General features: G+C 66.4%; 6 protein-coding genes across 6 annotated transcripts in view; 3 read left to right on the forward strand and 3 right to left on the reverse strand.

The window, feature by feature from the left end:
* EMIHUDRAFT_205607 (hypothetical protein) overlaps nt 1-846 on the reverse strand; it is a gene marked incomplete at both ends in the record, with an annotated part of 1,331 nt that extends 485 nt beyond the window's left edge. Inside the window, one exon of the mRNA XM_005778900.1 lies at nt 178-846. Within this exon, the coding sequence (XP_005778957.1) occupies nt 178-846 (669 nt within the window). The remainder of the gene's footprint in view (nt 1-177) is intronic.
* A 532-nt stretch (nt 847-1,378) lies between these two features.
* EMIHUDRAFT_435094 (hypothetical protein) lies at nt 1,379-2,638 on the reverse strand (the record flags this gene model as incomplete). Its single annotated transcript, XM_005778901.1, has 6 exons — nt 2,462-2,638; nt 2,317-2,374; nt 1,922-2,007; nt 1,782-1,883; nt 1,701-1,709; nt 1,379-1,666 (listed from the first exon to the last, which is right to left on the reverse strand). Coding segments are annotated over exons 1-6 (648 nt in total), but the record flags the coding sequence as incomplete, so codon positions are not given.
* Nucleotides 2,639-5,996: 3,358 nt separating this feature from the next.
* EMIHUDRAFT_42070 (hypothetical protein) lies at nt 5,997-7,267 on the forward strand (the record flags this gene model as incomplete). The annotated part of the gene is given in 6 exon segments (XM_005778902.1): nt 5,997-6,274; nt 6,327-6,331; nt 6,348-6,425; nt 6,513-6,618; nt 6,783-6,906; nt 6,974-7,267. Coding segments are annotated over 6 exon segments (885 nt in total), but the record flags the coding sequence as incomplete, so codon positions are not given.
* A 1,220-nt stretch (nt 7,268-8,487) lies between these two features.
* EMIHUDRAFT_205610 (hypothetical protein) lies at nt 8,488-9,379 on the reverse strand (the record flags this gene model as incomplete). The annotated part of the gene is made up of 3 exons (XM_005778903.1): nt 8,488-8,844; nt 8,991-9,083; nt 9,167-9,379. 3 exons carry the CDS (start codon nt 9,377-9,379, stop codon nt 8,488-8,490), a joined length of 663 nt encoding a protein of 220 aa, XP_005778960.1.
* Nucleotides 9,380-16,239: 6,860 nt separating this feature from the next.
* EMIHUDRAFT_353948 (hypothetical protein) lies at nt 16,240-17,049 on the forward strand. The gene has a single exon (XM_005778904.1). The coding sequence runs from the start codon at nt 16,245-16,247 to the stop codon at nt 16,836-16,838; it is 594 nt and encodes a 197-aa protein (XP_005778961.1). The 5' UTR covers nt 16,240-16,244; the 3' UTR covers nt 16,839-17,049.
* Nucleotides 17,050-18,838: 1,789 nt separating this feature from the next.
* Nucleotides 18,839-20,016, forward strand: part of EMIHUDRAFT_427023 (hypothetical protein) — a gene marked incomplete at its 3' end in the record, with an annotated part of 1,899 nt that continues 721 nt past the window's right edge. The window contains exons 1-3 of the mRNA XM_005778905.1: nt 18,839-19,406; nt 19,481-19,543; nt 19,619-19,806. Coding sequence (XP_005778962.1) covers nt 18,875-19,406; nt 19,481-19,543; nt 19,619-19,806 — 783 coding nt within the window. The remainder of the gene's footprint in view (nt 19,407-19,480; nt 19,544-19,618; nt 19,807-20,016) is intronic.

The raw sequence follows: 20,016 nt of genomic DNA on the forward strand, positions 1-20,016 counted from the left end.
TACGAGATGAGTGCCTGCAGGAGCAGCTCCGAGACGGCTCAGGGGGAGGCTCCGCCTCCGGGCGTGGCGGCGCCGCCGCTCCAGGCGATATCTCGCCTCCTCGCCCGCGTCGAGGCTGCGCGTCGCCACCAGCGCCACCGCCTCGAAGGCGCCCGGCGCGCCGCCCGCGCCCTGCACCTCGCAGTTCGGCGAAGCGGCGTGGTTGGCCATGTCAAGAAAGGGCACAAAGGCTGTCCGGCCGCCTCGCCCCTCGGCCCGCGCCGGAAGCCGGAACGGGCGGCTCGAACACATGGCCGTCGCCCAGGCGCGCTGGCCGTCGCTCGAGGCGGGCGCAGAGGCGAGCAGCCGCAGCAGACGGCGGCGCTGCCGGCGGCCCGCCTCCGCGAGAGGCGCGTGCTGCAGCTCCTCGAGCAGCGCGTCGGGAAGAGTCATCGGGTGAGCGCAGGCAGCGGCCGGCGGGAGCATCGCGCTCCACTCGCGCCAGAAGCGCGACAGCTCCGCGGCGTCTCCGCCGCCGTCGCCGCCGTCGCCGGCGAGCTGCGCCAGCAATTGAGCGGCGAGACGCACATCCCGCGCCGGACGCGCAGCCGCGTCGGACTGCTGCTCCCACACGCTCTCCAGCGAATCGTCGCCGGGCTCGTCCTCGTCGACCAGGCACAGCTGCCACGGGACCGCCAGCAGCGGTTCGCCCGCCGCCACAGCACGTGTGCAGAAGAGGCCGCGCTCGCCTCCACCTGGCGGCTCTGCGAGCACGACGGCCGAGTAGACGCCGTACGCGCTGGCGAGCCGCCCAAAGGTCGCGGGCTGGTCCGTGGCGAGCGCCCAGAGGGCGAGGAGGTGCCCCATACACACACCCGGGCCGCGAGACCTCGCGGCGGGAGTCGCGGCGGCAGCGTCAAACTCCGACAAAACGTGAACAAAATGTCTTTTTTCAAATTTCTCAACTCCGACCGCAGAGAGAGCACCGGGACGCGGTCGGTCGATCATTCTGAGGTCCGACCAGGCGTATGCATTGCTTGCTCATCCAGGAAGAGAGCTATCACCTGGACCTATCAATGTATCAACAGGCGCCGGCGGCGCCGTGGTCAGGTGAGGCGTGAGGCGGAGCTGCGCTGCAACTCAACCCCATCGACCCTCATGACCTCCTGCGGTCTCTGAGATGGACACACCAGTGGGTGTGGGACCACAGAGTCAGGATACACTCGAAGGCTGGGTAAGCAGTAGAGGTCGATACTCGACGCGTCCCACTGCCACATGGTCTGTGTCGCTGTCGGCACGCTGTCGAGACCTCGCGGCGGGACCGACATATGCGTGGCGTGCCACTAGGTGGTGGTGTAGTGCTGCACTGAAGCTGCTCCGACCTGTTCACACTTTCGCGTACAGCACAGTATACGTTGTAGAGAAAACCAAAACCGCTGTTTCCCCCCCGGCGTGACGCGTGTGGGGGCGTGGGGCGCCAGAAGGCGCAGCGGCCGCAAAAGTGCGCACCGTGGGCCGCGGTGTGCGCGCACCTCTCGCCGCCGGTAAGGGGGGGGGGGGGGCTAGAGCGTTTTGTGCGGCTCGTCGTCTATTGCGCGGAGCGCCGCACCGTGAGGTTGGCAATCGAAGCCTCGGCCGCCGCCTGCGATGCCCGGAGTTCCTTCGCCGATTTGCGCGCGCTGCTGCGCTCCGAGTGCTCTGTGTACCGGTCGTCGAGCCACTGCGCGAGCCTGAGAGCAGAAGGTAAAGAGCTGTGAAGCGCGACACACGCGGCAGAGCGTCATGGTGAAGAGATGAGCCACGAGCCCCATCCGCTTGAGCGCGCCGGGCGACTTTTGCGCGCGGTCCGCGCTGGTCGCAACCCAGCTGTTCGAGCGCGCCCGCTCACTCGGCGTCTGGCCCGCCTATATCGCGCCGCAGATGGCCAGCGATGAAGACACACCGAGAGTGTCGCCCGCTGCTCGGCGTGTGCGGTCTGAGGGCCGCCTTGCTCTTTCGAGTCGGGTCCGCGCCGAGCTCGACGAGCACCTGTGTGTGCGAGAGGGTGCAGGGTGGGCGGGTGGGGAGAGAGAGGGTGGGAGGGGGGAAGCAGCGTCCTCTGCTGCGGCCACTGCTTTGGGGGCAGCAACAGTGGGGAGGGGGGCGTCGCATCTCCACACCCCGAGCGACCAGGCGCACGGCGCCCGCAGCGATCCACACCCGAACCCCCCCCCCCCCCCCCCCCTCCCCCTCCCCCCTCCCCCCCAAGCCCGCGCCCGCCGCAGGATCTCGGTCCTCGTGGCTGCAAGGCCTAGACGCCTAGTGCGCGCGGGTGTGTGGGAGGCACGCGCAACGCGCCTCCGCAACCTCGGCCTCCCCCGCCGACGCCGCCTCGTGCAGGGCCGTCCTCCCGCGCCTGCCACACCGGAGATCAGCCGAGATCAGCCGAGATTGCGCCCGGCCAGCCTCGTGCGCGGGGGAGAGTGGTGGCGCGGGCACACGCCGGTCGACGGCGTCGACCTCTGCCCCCGCCGCGACGAGCTTCTCGACGGTCTCTCGCGGCGCCCCGTGATGCGCGGCGCAGTGCAGCACCGTCCAGCCGCTCTTCATCGCCGCGCTCGCGTCGGCGCCGTGCCGGAGCAGTCGCTCCACCACGTGGACGTGTCCGTTCCGCGCGGCGACGAGGAGCGGCGTCGCGCCGTCCTCCTTCTTGGCCTCGATGTCGCACTCCATGTCGACCAGCCGGTCGATCACCTCGATGAGGGCGCCGTGCTGCGCCGCGACGTGCAGCACCGCCTCACCACGCACGTTGACTGCGCGAGGGTCCGCCTTGTGCTTGTGGACCAGCCGCTCAGCGCACGCGAGGTGCGACGCGCGGGCCGCGACGAGGAAGGGGGTCTCGCCGCCGTCCCTCTTCTTGGCCTCGACGCCTACGGGGTGGCGGACGGGGGGGGCGGTCGCGCCGACGGCCACGCGCCACCTCCCCCGCCCGGTGGCAGAGGCGCACTCGCGCCCGCCGCCACCAGCGCATCGATGAGCGAGGCGGGCGAGTTCTTGTACGCCGCCCAGTGCAGCGCCGTCCAGCCGTTGGCGGTGGCTGCGCGCGGGCTGGCGCCGTGGTGCAGGAGCCGCTCGGCCGCCTCGCGGCACTTGACTGGGTGCGACGCGACCGCTTGCAGCAGGGGCGTGTAGCCGTCGACGTCGGTCATCTCCAACGCAGACCCGGCGGCGACGAGACGGTCGATCACGGCGGCCGAGGCTCCGTTAATGGCGGCGTAGGAGAGGGCGGTGTTGGCGCTCAGCTTTGACTGGATGTTTATCTTCTCCTTGGACCTACGAGGGATGCCGGCTCGAGGGCTTAGGCAGAGGCCGCCGGCTGTGGCCTCGGAGGTGTTGCGTTTGGGACGGGCGCGCTTTAGGTTCTTCTCGAGCTTCTGAAAGTAGACGTCCCACTCTTCGTCGGTGGTGGACACCTGGGCCGTCGACAGCAGGCCTGTTGAGGCGCTCACGCCCATGAAGCAGCTGCGATGCGCCTCCTTCTGAAACTGGCCGCCCCCCGGTCGATCTTCGGTTCCTCCCGATGCGACGCTCTTCACATAAACGACAACCCCGGGCCCGAAATCGACGCTCTTCACACAAAAACACAAACCCAAGACGCACAGGCTCAGACAGTCGAGAAAGGGATAGACCGCAACGACAGTCAGAAGTCAGCGCTGGGTCCCAGGGCGAATGCGATGACGGCCTCTAGTGTGACAAACAAAACAAACAATCTCTCTCCTAGTGTGAGCTCTACATGCACATGCAGCTAGTGAGCTCATCGCTGCTATATGCAGCGAGTTAGTGAGGAGCCGACCGACCGACCCAGCGACCCTCGCGTCCGGTGGATGGACAGCATCGACAGTCAGAAGTCACCCTCTTCTCACAAATCGCTCCTCCCGGAAACCCTGTCCATGGCAGCACAGTGAGGGTCAGACAACACGTGGTCCCCGGGAAGGCGAGCAAAAACCCTTTCGCGCGCTAGAGGCCGACTTCACAATGAAAAGAGCTCTTCACGCAAACACAACACAAAACACACAACCCCGGGCCCAAGCAAGACGCACACGCAAGAGGCTACGGGACCGGCCCCACGGCTTGTCTCTCAGTTTCTTGTTGGTTTTCGAAAATCTCACAAGCACAGACAGTCGAGAAGGGAGAGACAGCGACGACAGTCAGAAGTCATCACTCTTCACACACAGTGCTGCACACGCACGAAATGCTCTCGCTCTCGCTCCTCTCGCTCGCTCGCTCTCGCTCTCACTCTCGCTCTCGCTCTCGCTCGCTCTCGCTCTCGCTCTCGCTCTCGCTCTCGCTCTCGCTCTCGCTCTCACTCGCTCACTCACTCACTCACTCACTCACTCACTCACTCACTCACTCACTCACTCACTCACTCTCTCTCTCTCTCTCTCTCTCTCTCTCTCTCTCTCTCTCTCTCTCTCTCTCTCTCTCTCTCTCTCTCTCTCTCTCTCTCTCTCTCTCTCTCTCGCTCTCTCGCTCTCTCGCTCGCGCTCTCTCTCTCTCTCTCTCTCTCTCTCTCTCTCTCTCTCTCTCTCTCTCTCTCTCGTGGTGTACCTGTGTTAGTGCCAGTGCGCGCCAGTCCCGTGCCCAGTGTTGTGCGAGGGAGTTTTGTTGTAAAACTCTCTCTCTCTCTCTCTCTCTCTCTCTCTCTCTCTCTCTCTCTCTCTCTCTCTCTCTCTCTCTCTCTCTCTCTCTCTCTCTCTCTCTCTCTCTCTCTCTCTCTCTTGCTCTCGCTCTCTCTCTCGCTCTCTCTCGCGCGCGCTCTCTATTTTCTCTCGCTGCGAGGGAGTTTTGTTGTAAAGTTCTCTCGCACGGTCGCTCAGTCACGCTAGCTCTCTCGCTCGCTCGCTCGCTCGCTCCCTCTCTGGAGATGTCTGCTGGCATTTTCGCTTTTCCTCTCTTCTGCAGAAAGAAAACAGAAACCAAAGGATCGCGTGCCTTGGAGCACTTGGAGCACTTGGAAGAAAGAAAGAAAACAGACAAGCCCAAACGAGGGATGGGGGAGGAGGACAGGGTCCACACCTGCACGAGCAGGATTTTGGAAGGACGATCAGGGGCACAGGTGGGGCTCTCCTGCTCCTGACAAGGGACACGACAGGCTCGCAGCGCGGTGCACGGTGGACTCCCAACTCCACTTGGCGGTCTCATCTCAGTCTAGCGACCTACCTGCCTCCAGCTTCTCAGTGGCAGTCTCTCGCTGCCACAGGCACACTGACAGGGGTGGCAGGGGCGGCGGCAGGAGTCTCCCACATACTATGCGGAGCACTTGGAAAAAGAAAGAAAGAAACGTCCAAAAAATCCCGCGATGCGTTATTTTTTGAGCTTAGCCTTCGATGTTATGAAACAAACGCAAGGCGGACATGGCATATCGCTCTCGGGCCCACAGACATCCCGCACACCCGCCGCCCCCCGCGCGCGCCCCACCCTGGCCGCAAAAGTGTTATTTTTTCGTACCAGGTATCCTCGACCCGTGTGGGCGGCCGCGTCGTCGCGCTAGCCTCCCTGCGGCGATGGCCGACCTCGACGCGGCCGAGGACGCCGCCAAGGAGCTGCTGGGCATCATGGAGGCCTTTCCGCGCTTCAAGGAGAGGGCGGTCGACCCGCTCCACCCCGAGGGAGAGCGCGGCGCGCTCGTCTTCCGTGGCCCGCTCAAGCTGGTCCAGACGGTGAGCAAGCTCACGTGCGCCAGCAAAGCGAGCACGGTGGGCGACCGCTTCAAGGCGCTGCTCTCGCGCAGCAAGTGGGTGCGGCAGGAGGAGCTCGAGCAGGCGCTCGACGGCGCCGACGGCCTCGACGGCCTCGACGGCCGGCTGGCGGCGTACGACCCTGCGCGGGAGTACGTGGCGGTGGTGGTGGCCGAGCTCCAGCGCGGGCCAGCCTGCTGGCACCAGGTGGGCGGGGGCCACCCGGCCAGCATCGAGGACTCGGGCCCGTGGCTGTACGTCCTCGACCACGGCACCAGCCGCGCCGGCCGCCGGCCGGGCTTCAGCTACACGGGGTCGCTGCGGCCGTACCGCGTGTCGCCGCGGCGGCCGGTCGCCGAGGGGATCCTGCTGCCGGACTACGCCGCCGACGGCGACCCGCGCGCCGAGCAGGCTGCCCCCGCGAGGTCGACTCCCCCGGTGGTGAGCGCGGCGCAGGCGGAGAAGCTGAGGGCTGTGTGCCGGATGGGGAGGGAGATCGTGGACGCGGCGCACCGGGTCATCAAGCCGGGAGTGACGACGGACGAGATCGACCGCGTCGTGCACGACAAGCACATGGAGTTTGGCGCCCTCCCCCGCGCCGCTCAACCATCTCAGCCGTCGGTGGATGAGACCCCGTCACGCGTGGGCTAGGCGCCTACCCCGCGCCGCTCAACTACCACAACTTCCCAAAGTCGGTCTGCACCTCGGTCAACGAGGTGGTGTGCCACGGTGTCGCAGACTCCACGCAGCAGCCGCGCGGAGCGAGCGCCGCCCCACCTCACCGCAAGCTTCCTTGCCCTGCCCGCCGGCCCCGAGCAGGCATCCCCGACATGAGACAACTCGAGGACGGCGACATCGTCAACATCGACGTGTCGCCGATCTTCGACGGCGGCCCCCGCAGCCTCGGCGCACAACGGCTGCGGTGCACCGACCGCGGCGTCTCTGCTTTGGTGGATAGGCTTCCACGCGGACCTGAACGAGACGTTTTGCGTTGGGCCGGGCGTGACGCAAAAGAAGAAGGACCTGATCAAGGCGTCGCACGACTCGCTCATGAAGGCGAGACACGCGCGTGCAGACTCTCACCAGCGACGCGCCGCCCGCTCACTCGGGAAGGAGCGTGTCTCAGGCGATCGACGCCTGCAAGCCGGGTTTCTTCTACCGCGACGTCGGCGGCATCATCACCAGCCACATCAACGGCTGCGGATTTGCGGTTCACACGCGAGATGGGCGGGCGACAGCTGTGAACGGCGCCTCCTCACGCGTGCCGCCGTAAACAGGTCGACAAGACCTACTGCGGCCACGGCGTGGGCGAGTACTTTCACTGCGCGCCAAACATCCCGCACTACGCGGGCAACAAGGCCAAGTTCGTGATGAAGGTCGGCCATTGCTTCACCATCGAGCCGATGATCAACACGGGGACGTGGAAGGACGTCCACTGGGCCGACGGCTGGACCGCCGTCACCAAGGATGGCAAGCCGAGCGCGCAGTTCGAGCACCAGCTGCTGATGCACGAGTCGGGCGCAGAGATACTGACCGCGCGCTTGCCAACCTCGCCGCCGCTCTGGTGGGAGGAGGGCGCGCAACCAGGGGCCGCGACGCCCGTATTGTAGCAGACGCTGTTAGACGTAGAAAGCTATACTTTGGCCGGGGGGGGGGGGGGGGTTGCGTGCGTGCGAGGACCAAGCAACGCCCGCCTCTCTCTCGCGAGATTTGATTGCGGGTTTCTTTGAACTCACATATAAAAAACTTCTCGGGACACAAAATTTCGGACAAAAATCCTCGCTGTCTCGTTTTCGGTTTTTTGTGGTGCGGTGTGCCCCTGCACGACAAACGAAAATCAAATCCTGACCAGATTGCAGATAATCATAGAGCCGTAACACATATGACCGATAAGCAAATCAATCATGCCCGGGTCTGTTATGACGAATCACGTCACGCGCGCCCCCCCCCGGGCGATACGAGTAGCGGATAGGCGACACGGATACTGGGCTGGGTTTTTAGGCATTGTGGGGTTGGCACTCCCATCGACCCTCATGACCTCCTGCGGTCTCTGAGATGGACACCAGTGGGTGTGGGACCACAGCCAGGATACACTCGAAGGCTGGGTAAGCAGTAGAGGTCGATACTCGACGCGTCCCACATGGTTGTGTCGCTGTCGGCACGCTGTCGACAGGACGTCGAGCGACACCGGTGGCAGTGCCACCCAGGAGTGGTCGGGCGGCCCGTCATGAGAGAGCCACCATGTGATCCGTATGATGATTCCTGACAACCGCCTCAGTCAACTTTCGTCACAGTTCGCGCTCTGAGAGGAGCTGCGGGTCAGTTCGACAGCTGGAGCTGTGTCGCCGGCGTGCGGCGGCCTGCCTCCGGAGGTGCCTCTGAGGTGGACATTTTTTGGTCACCGTGAGAGAACGCGTTCGAATTTTCACTCCGGAACTTCAACTCCGCACGCGCACCGGCCAGGGCTACAATAGTAGTGCCAGTGAGGCGAAGGCGCGAGTCGGAAGGCCGCGACCGGGATTTGGTCCCCACACTTTCCTACAATCGCTGTGAACCCAGCCACGTATAATTATGTGTAACTGGTCATCATAGACGTTAGAACTATAGAGTTCGAGACGAGAGTGGAGAGAGAGAAGACGGACAGGGTCAAAGAGAGGGTGCTGCGGTGGCCAGAGGAGCCGCCCCAGCAGCACCAACTCAACAGAGACGGGGCGCGCGCCCGCGGCACTCCGAGGCGCAGCTCAGACGAGGCGCTGCTCAGAAGCTCAGAAGAGGTGTCCAGACGCCTCGCTCAGAATAGCCCGACGGCCGTGGTGAGGGCGAAGACGAGGAAGAGACCCCCTCCGACAAAGCCGATGACCCGCTCGGACAGATACTTTGAGATGAAGGAGCCGCCGAGGACGGCCATGCCGGTGGCGGCGCAGTGGCCCGCGATGGCGCCAAAGGCGACGAGGTACGGGTTCTGCGCCGCGGCCAGCGCGATGGTCGCGATCTGAGACCGGTCACCGACCTCGGCCGCGATGGTGAGCGTGCAAGCCTCGAGGACCAGCGGCCAGCCAGACTTGCCATAGAGGCCCGACTGCTCGAGGGTCTCCTCCGCCTCCTCCGACTCCTCGGCGATGCCCGCGCCGTCCTCCTCGATCTGCGCCTGCGGGGGCGTGCCATCGGCGGCTGAGCGGCGGCGTGTGGTGGACCCGCCTCTGCTCCGGGCCTGGTGGCACTTCCTAGACACTTCCTAGACACTCCTGACACTTCCTAGACACTTCCCTCTGCGCCGGGCCGGATGGCGCGCACCGCGTCCAGGATCGCCTTGATGCCAAAGAAGACGAAGGAGGCGATCGCGACGTAGTCGTCGAGCGGCAGGCCGCGCGTCAAGCCGGCCGGCACCTGGTGCATGCAGCCACCGTCTTGGCGAGCCCGTGCTGGGCATGGAGGGCTATGGTGCGTGAGAGCTGTCTTCTCCCGGCCACCTGGTGGAAAATCTGGCCGATGAGGACGGAAACCACGGTCATGAGCGCGAGCGCGCCGGCGCAGCCCGCGAACGTTAGCAGCTTGGACGCGCGCGCCGCCAGCAGCGCCGCGATGAAGAAGGTCTTGTCCCCCAGCTCCGAGATGAAGATGAGCGAGGTGGACTGCACAAACGCAGAGTCGAGGATCGAGGCGTGCGCGACGCCCGGAAGCATGAGCGCGCCGCCCGCCACCACCGCTGCCGCCGACGCTCCCACCAGCGCCGGCCGCACCCAGGGCAGCAGCGGAGCATCTCCGCTGTTCGGCGGCTGCTGAAGCGAGGGCTGCGGCACACGCGAAGGCGAAGAGGCGCAGCGCGACGGCGCTCCGCGCTGCAGCAGGGCGCCGGGATGCTGGAAGGCGAGGGGGAGGAGCGCGGGAAGCAGCGGAGCAAATGACACCATCGAGAGAGGGCTGTTGGTTTTTTGCCTCTCTCGCACCTCGCAAATGGTGCTGTCAACGAAAGGCCAGCGCGCAAAAAGAATTTTTGCCGCGGACGAAACACCAGTGGTAATCCCGCATATCAGCTGTCACGATATACCCGAAGGGAACCCCAGTGCCAACACCGACCGTTGAGGTTCAAGTGCTCGAAACGAGAGTGGACCTGAGCAACGACATGACTTGGAGGCAAATGTGAGAGAGATTTTTAGTTAGAACCGGCAAAGGTGTTCACGGAGGTTTCGGAAATCCACCCTGATGCGGTCGGTTCCCCCCAGGTTTGACCGCGCAGCTCGCAAGACTCGTCGAGCACTCGCAGCCTCTCTGCGCCTCTCAAGGCGGCGTCGGCGCCCTGCCGGGTGGGTGCGGCGGCGGCGACGGCGGCGGCGTCGGCGCCTTGCCAGGCGGAAGCGGCGTCGGCGAGGGCGGTGCCTTCCCAGGCGGAAACGGCGGCGGCGACAGAGGCGGCGTCGGCGCCCTGCCGGGTGGGTGCGGCGGTGGCGACGGCGGAGGCGTCGGCGCCTTGCCAGGCGGATGCGGCGTCGGCGAGGGCGGTGCCCTCCCAGGCGGAAACGGCGGCGGCGACGGCGGCGGCGTCGGCGCCCTGCCGGGTGGGTGCGGCGGCGGCGACGGCGGCGGCGTCGGCGCCCTGCCAGGCGGATGCGGCGTCGGCGAGGGCGGTGCCTTCCCAGGCGGAAACGGCGGCGGCGACGGCGGCGGCGTCGGCGCCCTGCCGGGTGGGTGCGGCGGCGGCGACGGCGGAGGCGTCGGCGCCTTGCCAGGCGGATGCGGCGTCGGCGAGGGCGGTGCCTTCCCAGGCGGAAACGGCGGCGGCGACGGCGGCGGCGTCGGCGCCCTGCCGGGTGGGTGCGGCGGCGGCGACGGCGGCGGCGTCGGAGCCCTGCCAGGCGGATGCGGCGGGGGAAAGGGCGGTGGCATTGGCGCCGCAGCCGTCGGGCAGATGGTGAATTCCGGCGGCGCGCTCCTGCAGCCCGGGATGCCGTTCGTGTAGGTGATCTGACAGCGGTCGCAGCCCGCAGAGCACGGCACGTAGCCCTCCGCCCCAACCACGTCCGCCTCACCGACCTCGACGTAGTAGCTCGAGCAGAGCTCGGCGCCCTCATCCGCGGTAGCCATCTCGTAGCACCACCGACTCCCAGCCGAGCCGGCGTGGCCGAGCAGCCGGTTCTCCGGCAGGATAGGGCCCTCTGGCACGGGGTTGCTCTCGTCGTCCACTGCCGGCAGCACGGTCGTGCACGGGTACGTGGGGGCTGGGGTTGGCGCCGCCGTCGGCGCCGCCGTCGGCGCAGCCGTCGGCGCCACTGTCGGGGGTGGCGATGGCGGCGAGGGCGGTGCCTTCCCAGGCGGAAACGGCGGCGGCGACGGCGGCGGCGTCGGCGCCCTGCCGGGTGGGTGCGGCGGCGGCGACGGCGGCGGCGTCGGCGCCCTGCCAGGCGGATGCGGCGGGGGAAAGGGCGGCGGCATTGGCGCCGCAGCCGTCGGGCAGATGGTGAATTCCGGCGGCGCGCTCCTGCAGCCCGGGATGCCGTTCGTGTAGGTGATCTGACAGCGGTCGCAGCCCGCAGAGCACGGCACGTAGCCCTCCGCCCCAACCACGTCCGCCTCACCGACCTCGACGTAGTAGCTCGAGCAGAGCTCGGCGCCCTCATCCGCGGTAGCCATGTCGTAGCACCACCGACTCCCAGCCGAGCCGGCGTGGCCGAGCAGCCGGTTCTCCGGCAGGATGGCGATGGCGGCGAGGGCGGTGCCTTCCCAGGCGGAAACGGCGGCGGCGACGGCGGCGGCATCGGCGCCCTGCCGGGTGGGTGCGGCGGCGGCAAGGGCGGCGGCGTCGGAGCCTTGTCAGGCGGATGTGGCGGGGGGAAGGGCGGTGGCGTTGGAGCTTTGCCAGGCGGGAAAGGCGGGGGTCTCGGCCCAGCTCCAGGTGCATAAGGTGGCGGTGATGACGGAACTGGTGAGGCTGGCGGCAGCGGCGGTGCGATCGGAGGCGGTGAGAGTGGCGGTGGCGCCGGTGCGGGTATGATGCCCTGGCAGAAGAGCAGCCCGTCCGGAGCAGTAACCGGAATGAGCTGCCCCGACTCGTCGGGCCGCTGGCAGTAATCATGCTCGTAGAAGATGTCGGTGATGAAGGCGCGGTCCGCGCAGAACTTGACGTGCATGAAGTCGCGGTTCTGCTCCTCCCTCGACAGCCCCTGGCACGCCCTCTCGTAGACCGCCTGCGCTGCTGGATCACCTGGCGGGAGGAGCAGCGCCTGCACCTCGGGCGGCTGGCGAGCGTAGTAGTCGCACATGTCAATCGGCGCGAGCCACACCGGCCGGAACTCCGGGTCGTCGCACGCGCACTCGCCGTCTCGCGTTGCCGGCCGCTTCACCGGCCACGAGCTGTTTGGCTGGCTTATGGCGGCGTAGAAGGTGCTGACGGTGTCGAGCGCAGTGGAGGAGGAGTTGGCCAGCGCGTCATAGTCGAAGAAGATGTTGCAGGGGCAGTACGCCTCCTCGTTGCTTTGCGTGGGCCCAACAGGCCCGATGTCGGTGCCGCACATCATGGCGCCGTCGCGAGCGAGGCGTGGGTAGAGCGTGAAGTTGTTCGCCGCCTCGGGTACGCAGTACTCCTTGCTGAGGTAGTAGTTGTAGCGCACAAAGGCGGGCGTGGCGCACAGCCGGACGTGATGGTAGTACTCGTTGACCTGCTCGCCCGGCGCGGAGGCGGAGCAGGTGCGATTGTACGACTCCTGCAGCTGCCCCGAGCCGCCGAAAAGCGCGCCCTGCTGCGTCGCGTTGAGGGTGTCAAACCAGAAGCACAGGTCGAGGGCGGCGAGCCAGACGGGGCGGTCCTCGGCGCTCTCGCACGCGCATCCCCACCTCGGGTCGTACACGGGGAGGCTGAGCGGCCAGGCGGAGCTGGTCTGGAGGGTGTAGAAGAGCGCGTTAGTGTCGTTGAGGAGGTGCGTTCGCCGCCGCCACTGAAAACGACATGAGGAGGAGGAGGCCTGACGCCGGTAGCAGTCGTCTAGAGTCGGCTGCGGAGCATGGCGGCATGTAAACCCGGCAAGAACCCGACGCCCCGCCCACGCCCCGCCCGACGCCCCGCCCGCGCGCACTACACAGCCCGCCGATGGGTTGGTCCGATCAATTCCGGCGGAATTCGTTCGGACCAACTAATTTTACGGAAGAGAGTGACCGCGACAATGCCGCCGCTCCCGGGGAGGCCCCACCCTGCCGACGGAGGTGGGGCGGAGGGGCCGCCTCCGAAGAAGAGACATCAAAAACGACAGAGGCAGTGGGGCGACGCCCGAAAAGCGAGCAAGAGACCGAACCAGACTGACTGAAGATTCACCCTGAAGGGTGGGGGACGAGGCCCCCGCGCCGGGGAGCCGCCGCGTAGCCGGGCAGCGTACACGTTAGACAGTCGTGTGTGTACGTGACGGGTGGTGTCGTGATGTCCGTGTCCACTAGCTCCGAGTAGAGGGGGCGTTCTGCAGTTAAGGGGAAACCCGGTACACGGAGCCAACCCTCGGAGACCTGTGTTTACTTTACGGCCCTTTCCCTGCGAACGCGCACCCCCGGGGCTAGGGCTCTCTTGCCCGCAACCCGATACCGATCATCCGGCCCGCTGGGTGCGCTTCTCAGCTCCCCGGCCCTGGATGTGAGGTTGCCGACTGCACTCCAAGTGCTCTCCAAGTTACCATGGCCAAAGCTTTCAAAACAATTATTTGGCCAAGGCGTAATTTGATGTTTAGGATTGTTTTTAATATTATTTAATAGATTATCTGGGTAGTCAGTACGACACACACACACACACACACACACACACACACACACACACACACACACACACACACACACACACACACCGCTCACCCACGCGCACCGGGCCTTGCACTTTGAATGCCGTGGGGCTCCTGTCGTTAGACGTGGAGACGCGAGGGTTGCCCCCCCTTGCCCCACCACCTCGTGTGTGTGGAGAAGTTTACCTTACCTTACCTTACGACTAGGTAATGCTTGGGACGCAAAGGGAAGCATACACCCGGTGTGCCTGGCCCCGCGCATCTGTACACTGGATAGCAAGGCAGTCGAGACCTGCGGCTGCTGAAGCAGCCGGGCGCGATGGCACACCTCCCCCAGGATGAAGTCGGCCGCGTCGGGAGCCCGCGTGCCACCGGGGCCGCGCCCGTGCTGCTCCTCGCGCGCCCGGAACACGAAGGCGTCGCGTACGCAGCGCAGCGCGCGATGCTTGCGCGCCGCCTCGGCTGCGCTCACCCTGGCGAGCGCATCCATGATTGCGCTCATGTTGCGCTGCGCGACCTTCGCTGGCGTGACGTAGCCGATCTCGCAGTAGTCAAGCCACCGGCCGTATGGAAGCAGCCGCGCCACCTGGCCCTCCGAGCCGTCGTGCGGCAGGACAAACACGGGGATGCAGCCGCCGGCGCCGCCGACTGCCACCATCTCAGAGACTTTGGGCGTTCCCGCCCAGTCGCCTGGGACCACGAGGCAGAAGCGGTGGCTCGCGGCGTGCCCGTACGTGGCGTAGTCCATGCGCCGTGCCGAATCGCGCGCCATGTCGGGCAGCTCGTCGAGACTTGCGTGCGACCGGTAGCGCGCGCAGCGCGACTTGAGCGCGCGCGCCAGCTGCGGGACCGTCGCGTCGGCTCGCTGGCCGGTGCCACACGAGGGGGTGGAGGAGCTCGCGCGCTCGGCCCAGTCCGCCGCGCAATACGGCGGCGCAAAAGTCGTGCTCGAACCAGCGGGCCGGCTTCGCCGCGACCTGCGACGCGCTCAGGCTGCACGCGGCAACGTAGGCGCCGACGGTGCAGTTGATCGTGCGTGACTGCGTGGTGGCACGCGAGTCGTTACGCAGCTGCTTCCAGAGCAGGTAGCGCGTGAGCGACTGGAAGAGCTTGGGCACGTGGCCCGCGAAGAGCAGCCGCGTCGCGGGATCGCGCGCGCCCCACTCGGCTGCCGCGCCGACGGCAGGCAGCTGGAGCGGCCGCCGCGCAAAGGGCGTCGGGGAGTGGAAGAACTGCGCGCGCTTGCCCACGACGCGCGCGTTGATCAGCGCTTCGACGAGGTAGAGGGTGGGCCGCCTGCCCTCGTCGTCGCCGGCCGCCACGTCGGGCGGCATCGGTAGCCGCGAGCACGCGCCGTCCTGCTCCGAGACCACCTGCAACACCGGCGCCGTGCCGCGTGGCAGCGCCGCGGCGGCGCGGAGCGCGGCGTCCCACAATGCCTTGGAGTAGGCGCCGAGCGCATACGCCATGCCCTTGGCACCTCGGCCGCTCGCTTGAAACATCGGCGCACACAGCTTCGAGCGGTTGGTGAGGATGAGCACGGCATCGGCGTTCGAGGCGTTCGGTGCACGCCAGGCGTGGGTGGCGAGGGCGCGCGCGAGACGGAGCTCGACCGCCAGTTGGTGATCTTCCCAGCCGACGGGATCTTCGGGGATCCCGGAGGGCAGCCGGCTTGCGACTGCCAGCCGAATTTGCTTTTCGACGGGAAGGTCGAGGAGGTGGATGCGGCAGGCGTCAGAGTTGAGGCGTTCGGCCAGCGCAGCGCGCGCCTTGCGCGGGCAGTGGTGCGCGACCATCCGCGGCACTCGCGCCACGTGGCTTTCGCCGTGTTGCGGGCGTGACAAGTTACTCGAACAGCTGAGGAACTCCAAGTGCTCCAAGTGTGCACAGCACCTCGATGAGGTCACATGGACCACCAAGAACTGGCACGGGCTGCAGACGCAGCGGCTGTCTGTCGTTCTCCACACCGCTGTGGCTCGAGGGAAAGACCGTGAACGGTACGCTTCACACGGGCTGCCACGGCCGCAACTTCTTCTTCTCGGGCGCGAGCGTCAGCGCCCAAGACGACCCACCACAGTGCTAGCATGGACCCACGGTGGCGCCCCACCACAGCAGTAAAGAGGCAAGCAAGCTGCTACTGTGGAGAAACGGGAGAGTCTGCGCGCCATAAAAGAGTGTTCCAGTATTAGCAAGCAAAAAGGAGCACACACGACTCAGCAAGTCCGCGGCACCAGCGACTGCCAGAGCTACCACTCGCCTACCAAGCACCTCGTCACAAGTGCCCTCCCATTCGCGGACAAGCACACACGCACACACGCTGGCACACTACTCACTAGATACTCTACGCTGGCGCGCACACGGGCCTCACAGGGGGCGACTCGAGCCTACTCTCAACATAACGCTCTGAGATCAGACCACAGGCCAGAGCGTGCGAGTTGGGTCACTTGGGGGCACGACCCTCACTCCGAAATACCAAATAGGTGCGGCGTGGTGCTGCTGCTGGGCACTGTACATGGCGACGCGAGGCGGCGGCGCGGCGCGGCGGCGGGCGACGCAGGGCGGGGAGGCGCGACCGGGTCTCTGACACACTGGATTTTTTTGAGCTAGCCTTCGATGTTAAAAGGAAACAAACAAGACGAAGGTGGACACACACATGACGCCACAGCACACGCACCCCGCACCCCGCGCACGCGCAACGCCCATCGCCCCGCCTAGGTGGGAAAGAGATGGAACAGCCTGAGGAAGGTGGCAGGCACGCCAGCCAACAATGAAACAATCGCGCCGCTAATCCTCAATGGCGGTATCCTGGCTGCGCGATGCGCCCGCGGCGCAGCCGCTTGCGCTGTACCTTGTCTCCGCCTTCGGCTCTGGCGTCTGCATCGGTGCCACTGGCATCGGAGGCGTGCTGCTCGTGCCGCTCCTCCTCCTCATGGGAGTCCCGATCGGCGTTGCGAGCCCGGCCGTCATCGCCTCGCTTCTTCCGGCCGGAGTCGTTGCGCTCATCGCTAACCGCAGGATAGTGCCGCGGATCGAGACGGCGACGGCTGGGCTCTCCGCGGTACCGGGCGCGGTAGCCGGCAGCTTGCTCTTCCCGCTGGTGCCTGCCGCCCTCATCTCCAGCTTCGTCGTGCTGCTTGCGGTCCTCAGCGGCGTGCATGCAATCTGCACCGTCTTCAGGGCCGGCCGCGGCGGACGGACTGACGACAGCGGCAGCAGCCGAGACGATCAGCCCAGCCGGTGCGACACCGAGCTCGCCACCGCCGCAGCCGACGGAGCCCGCAAGGGCGGCGGCGCCGCCGCCGCGCATCCCTCGGCGGCTGCCGGCGCGTTCGTGCTGTCGAAGCGGGTCGCCGTGGCCCTCGGCCTCGTGGTGGGGCGCGCTCAATAGACGCGAGATGCATGTTCCGCTGTATGCCAGCCGTGCCAACTGTATCCACAGCTGTGATGCCCGCGAGGCTCGGGAGTGCGATGCACGGCGATAGACGGATCTGGACCCCACACTCGGCCGTGTGCATATCTAGGCTCCTGTCCATCCTGACTTGCACCGGCGGACCGTTTGTCGCGATCCCGCTCCTCTTCCGTCTCGACCCGCGCCTGCCCCCCGCCCTCGTCGTCGCGCTGGCGCAGTCGCTCTGCATCCCCATCTCGCTGTGCTCGGTGGCGGTGTCGGCCGTCGGTGGTAGCGTCGACCTCGGCCTCGCGGCCGCCATCGGGGCGGCGGTGGCGAGCGGCGTCCCGCTGGGCGTACGGGTGGCGCAGCGCGCGCCTCCCGGCCGGCTGAAGGGTGCGATCGGGCTGCTGCTGTTGGCCATCGGCATCTCGGCGTTGGTCAAACTGGTCGCGGAGGCTGCCGGCGGCGGGTCGGCTGGTGAGGCTGGGCGCGGGGATGGCTAGTCGACGCTGCATCGGTGGTGTAGATAGGATAGAGAGGAGAGGTGGAAACGCAAAGTCTAGGGACCCACTGCTGGTTTCCTTCACTTGGGGGTTGCCGGAAACTCTGCAGGCCAAGTGGCGTGGGTGGTGCTGCCTCCTGCCAGTTCAACCAACCGGACTGGCGGTTGCGGCCCGCCAAGAAGCCAATTCTGGAGACTTGTCCCTCGGCGGGCGGCCTTCTCTCGAGGTCTCTCGAGATACACAAAGGTTAGGTTAGGTTACACAAGAACACACAGGTGGCGAGACGGATCGAGGGGTCCAGTACCATGCGGAATCGACCCTATCCAGTGCTCGGCCAGCAAGAACCCGGAAAAGAATTTAAGAAAACAACTCTCTCTCACAGCAGACAGGCTCGACGCAGGTGCGGACTGGCGCGTGCTAGCAACTATCAACAGGCAAACCACCGGATAGCGCCGTGCACAATGCCGCTCTCCCCGCACGCTAGCTCGTTCACCGTCTGCCACGCCACGGCGGCGTGGAGAACGACAGACAAGCGCTGCATCGGGGGGGGCGACAGGGAGGACGTGGCCCTGAGTTATGTGTACGCCAACTCAGGGTGTGTGGCTCTGTGGCAGCCAGCTGGCTGTGTGTCTTGTGAGCTTGTTTGTGTCTGTGTGTCGCTCGTGCGTGCCGTCATCATCTGTCCCGCGTCCACCCATACCGCGTTGGTGTCCAGTCCGAGCCTAACTGTTCTTCACCTTGAGCACTTGAGCACTGGATAGGGTCGATTCCGCATGGTACGGGACCCCTCGATCGTCTCGCCCTCCCTCACTGGTGTGTTCATTGGGTCATAACAAACACGGTACAGGATCGAGGTGCACGCTGCCGAAGCAGTGTCGTCCGGCAGCGTGGCGCACAACTGAACCCTCCCATACGTGTTTGTGCTCCTCCTTTGCTGTCCCATCTCCTCATCTGACATCTCTTTCCCGCCTGGGCGGGGCAGTGGGCGGGCGCGCGGTGCGGTGTGGCGTGTGCGTGTGTGCGACTGCAACGAAGGACCGCTCGCAAGGGACCATTGGGTTTGTACTATTAACAACGAAGGCGCTCTCAAAAAGAATTCTTAAAATACGCCTCTTTCAAAAAGAATTCTGCGGTCGGGAAGGTGAGTGGGTTGGGAGCGAGGGGGCGGAAGTGTTCAGTGCGGTAGATGGCGAGCTCGGGGCGCGTGAGCCGGACCTGTGAGCCGGACCACCTCCTCTTGTTCCCTGCGTTGTTGAGCCAGGACTCAACATACTCGGGCTTGCAATCCCAAACTGTCACTCCCCTTTCTCCCGGCCAAGGTGGGGCGCGCGCGGGGGCGGCGGGTGTGCGGCGGGTGTGCGGGATGTCTGTGGGCCCGAGAGCGATATGCCATGTCCGCCTTGCGTTTGTTTCATAACATCGAAGGCGAAGCTCCAACGAATTCTTAAAACACGCCTCTCTCAAAAGAAACTGCCGCGACCGAGCTCCGACGAGCGCGACGCAGCAGCCACCACGTGAGCTCGATGCTCGATGATCGCACTGGTTGCTGGCCTCTCGCACTCCCTGCTGGTGGGCGGCCCTCCTACGCGGACAGGCGGCGCGCGCTGCGCCAGCAGCCCGTGCATGGCCGAGTCGCCTAGGAAGCTCCGTGTCGGCCTCGTCGGTGGCGGCACTGTCGGCGGCGGCATCGTCACCATCCTCGAGGGCGCGCGCGAGCTGCAGGCGTCGCTTGGGGTGGACGTGGAGATCGCGACGATCTGCGTGCGCGACAAGGCGAAGCCACGCGACTTCCCGCTCCCTGCCGGCTGCGCTGTCGTCGACGACGTGGAGGAGATCCTCGGCGACGGCAGCATCGATCTCGTGTGCGAGGTGATGGGAGGCACGACGCTGGCCAAGGAGGTGGTGATGCGCTCGATCGCGGACGGCAAGCACGTGGTGACGGCCAACAAGGCGCTCATCGCGGCGGCGCTGCCCGAGCTTCAGGAGAAGCTCGCCGAGGCCAACGCAAAGCAGGTGCTCGGCTCCGAGGGCAAGTTCGGGTTTGAGGCGGCGGTGTGCGGCGGTGCGCGGGTCTTGCAGGTGCGCTGGCGCCGTCTGCGCAGCATGCGTCCAGCGGTCGGTCGGCGTGCGCCGTAGGCATCCCAATCATCCACGCGCTGCAGCGAGACTTTTTGGGCGACGAGGTGTCGCAGCTGTCTGGCGTCGTCAACGGCCGCACACTTCCGTCCGTCTCTGGGCAGCCCTCTGGGCAGCCGCCTCGGGGCCTTTTCGTAGGCATCATCAACGGCTGCACCAACTTCATCCTCTCCAACATGGCGCAGGGAGGCCTCTCCTACTCGGACGCGCTCAAGGAGGCGTCGGCGCTCGGATACGCAGAGGCCGCGCCGCGCCGCCGCCGCCTCGCCACACGCCACCCCCCTCGCCACACCTCCCCTCCCCACGCCGCCTCGCCTCGCCTCCTCGTGCCGCTTCCTCGCCCCGCTTCCTCCTCGCCACACCTCCCCTCCCCACGCCGCCTCGCGTCGCTCGCTCGCAACACTTCGCCACGCCCATCACGCCTCGCCACGCCTGCTCGCCTCGGCCCGTGCTACCGGCCCGGGGCGCCTCGCCATTATGTGCTCATCACAGTAGCCCGAGGACGAAGGGGGGGGGGGGGGGGGGTCACCCGGGAC

The sequence above is a fragment of the Emiliania huxleyi genome (assembly GCF_000372725.1).
Source record: "Emiliania huxleyi CCMP1516 unplaced genomic scaffold EMIHUscaffold_24, whole genome shotgun sequence".
Taxonomy (NCBI): Eukaryota; Haptophyta; order Isochrysidales; family Noelaerhabdaceae; genus Emiliania; species Emiliania huxleyi.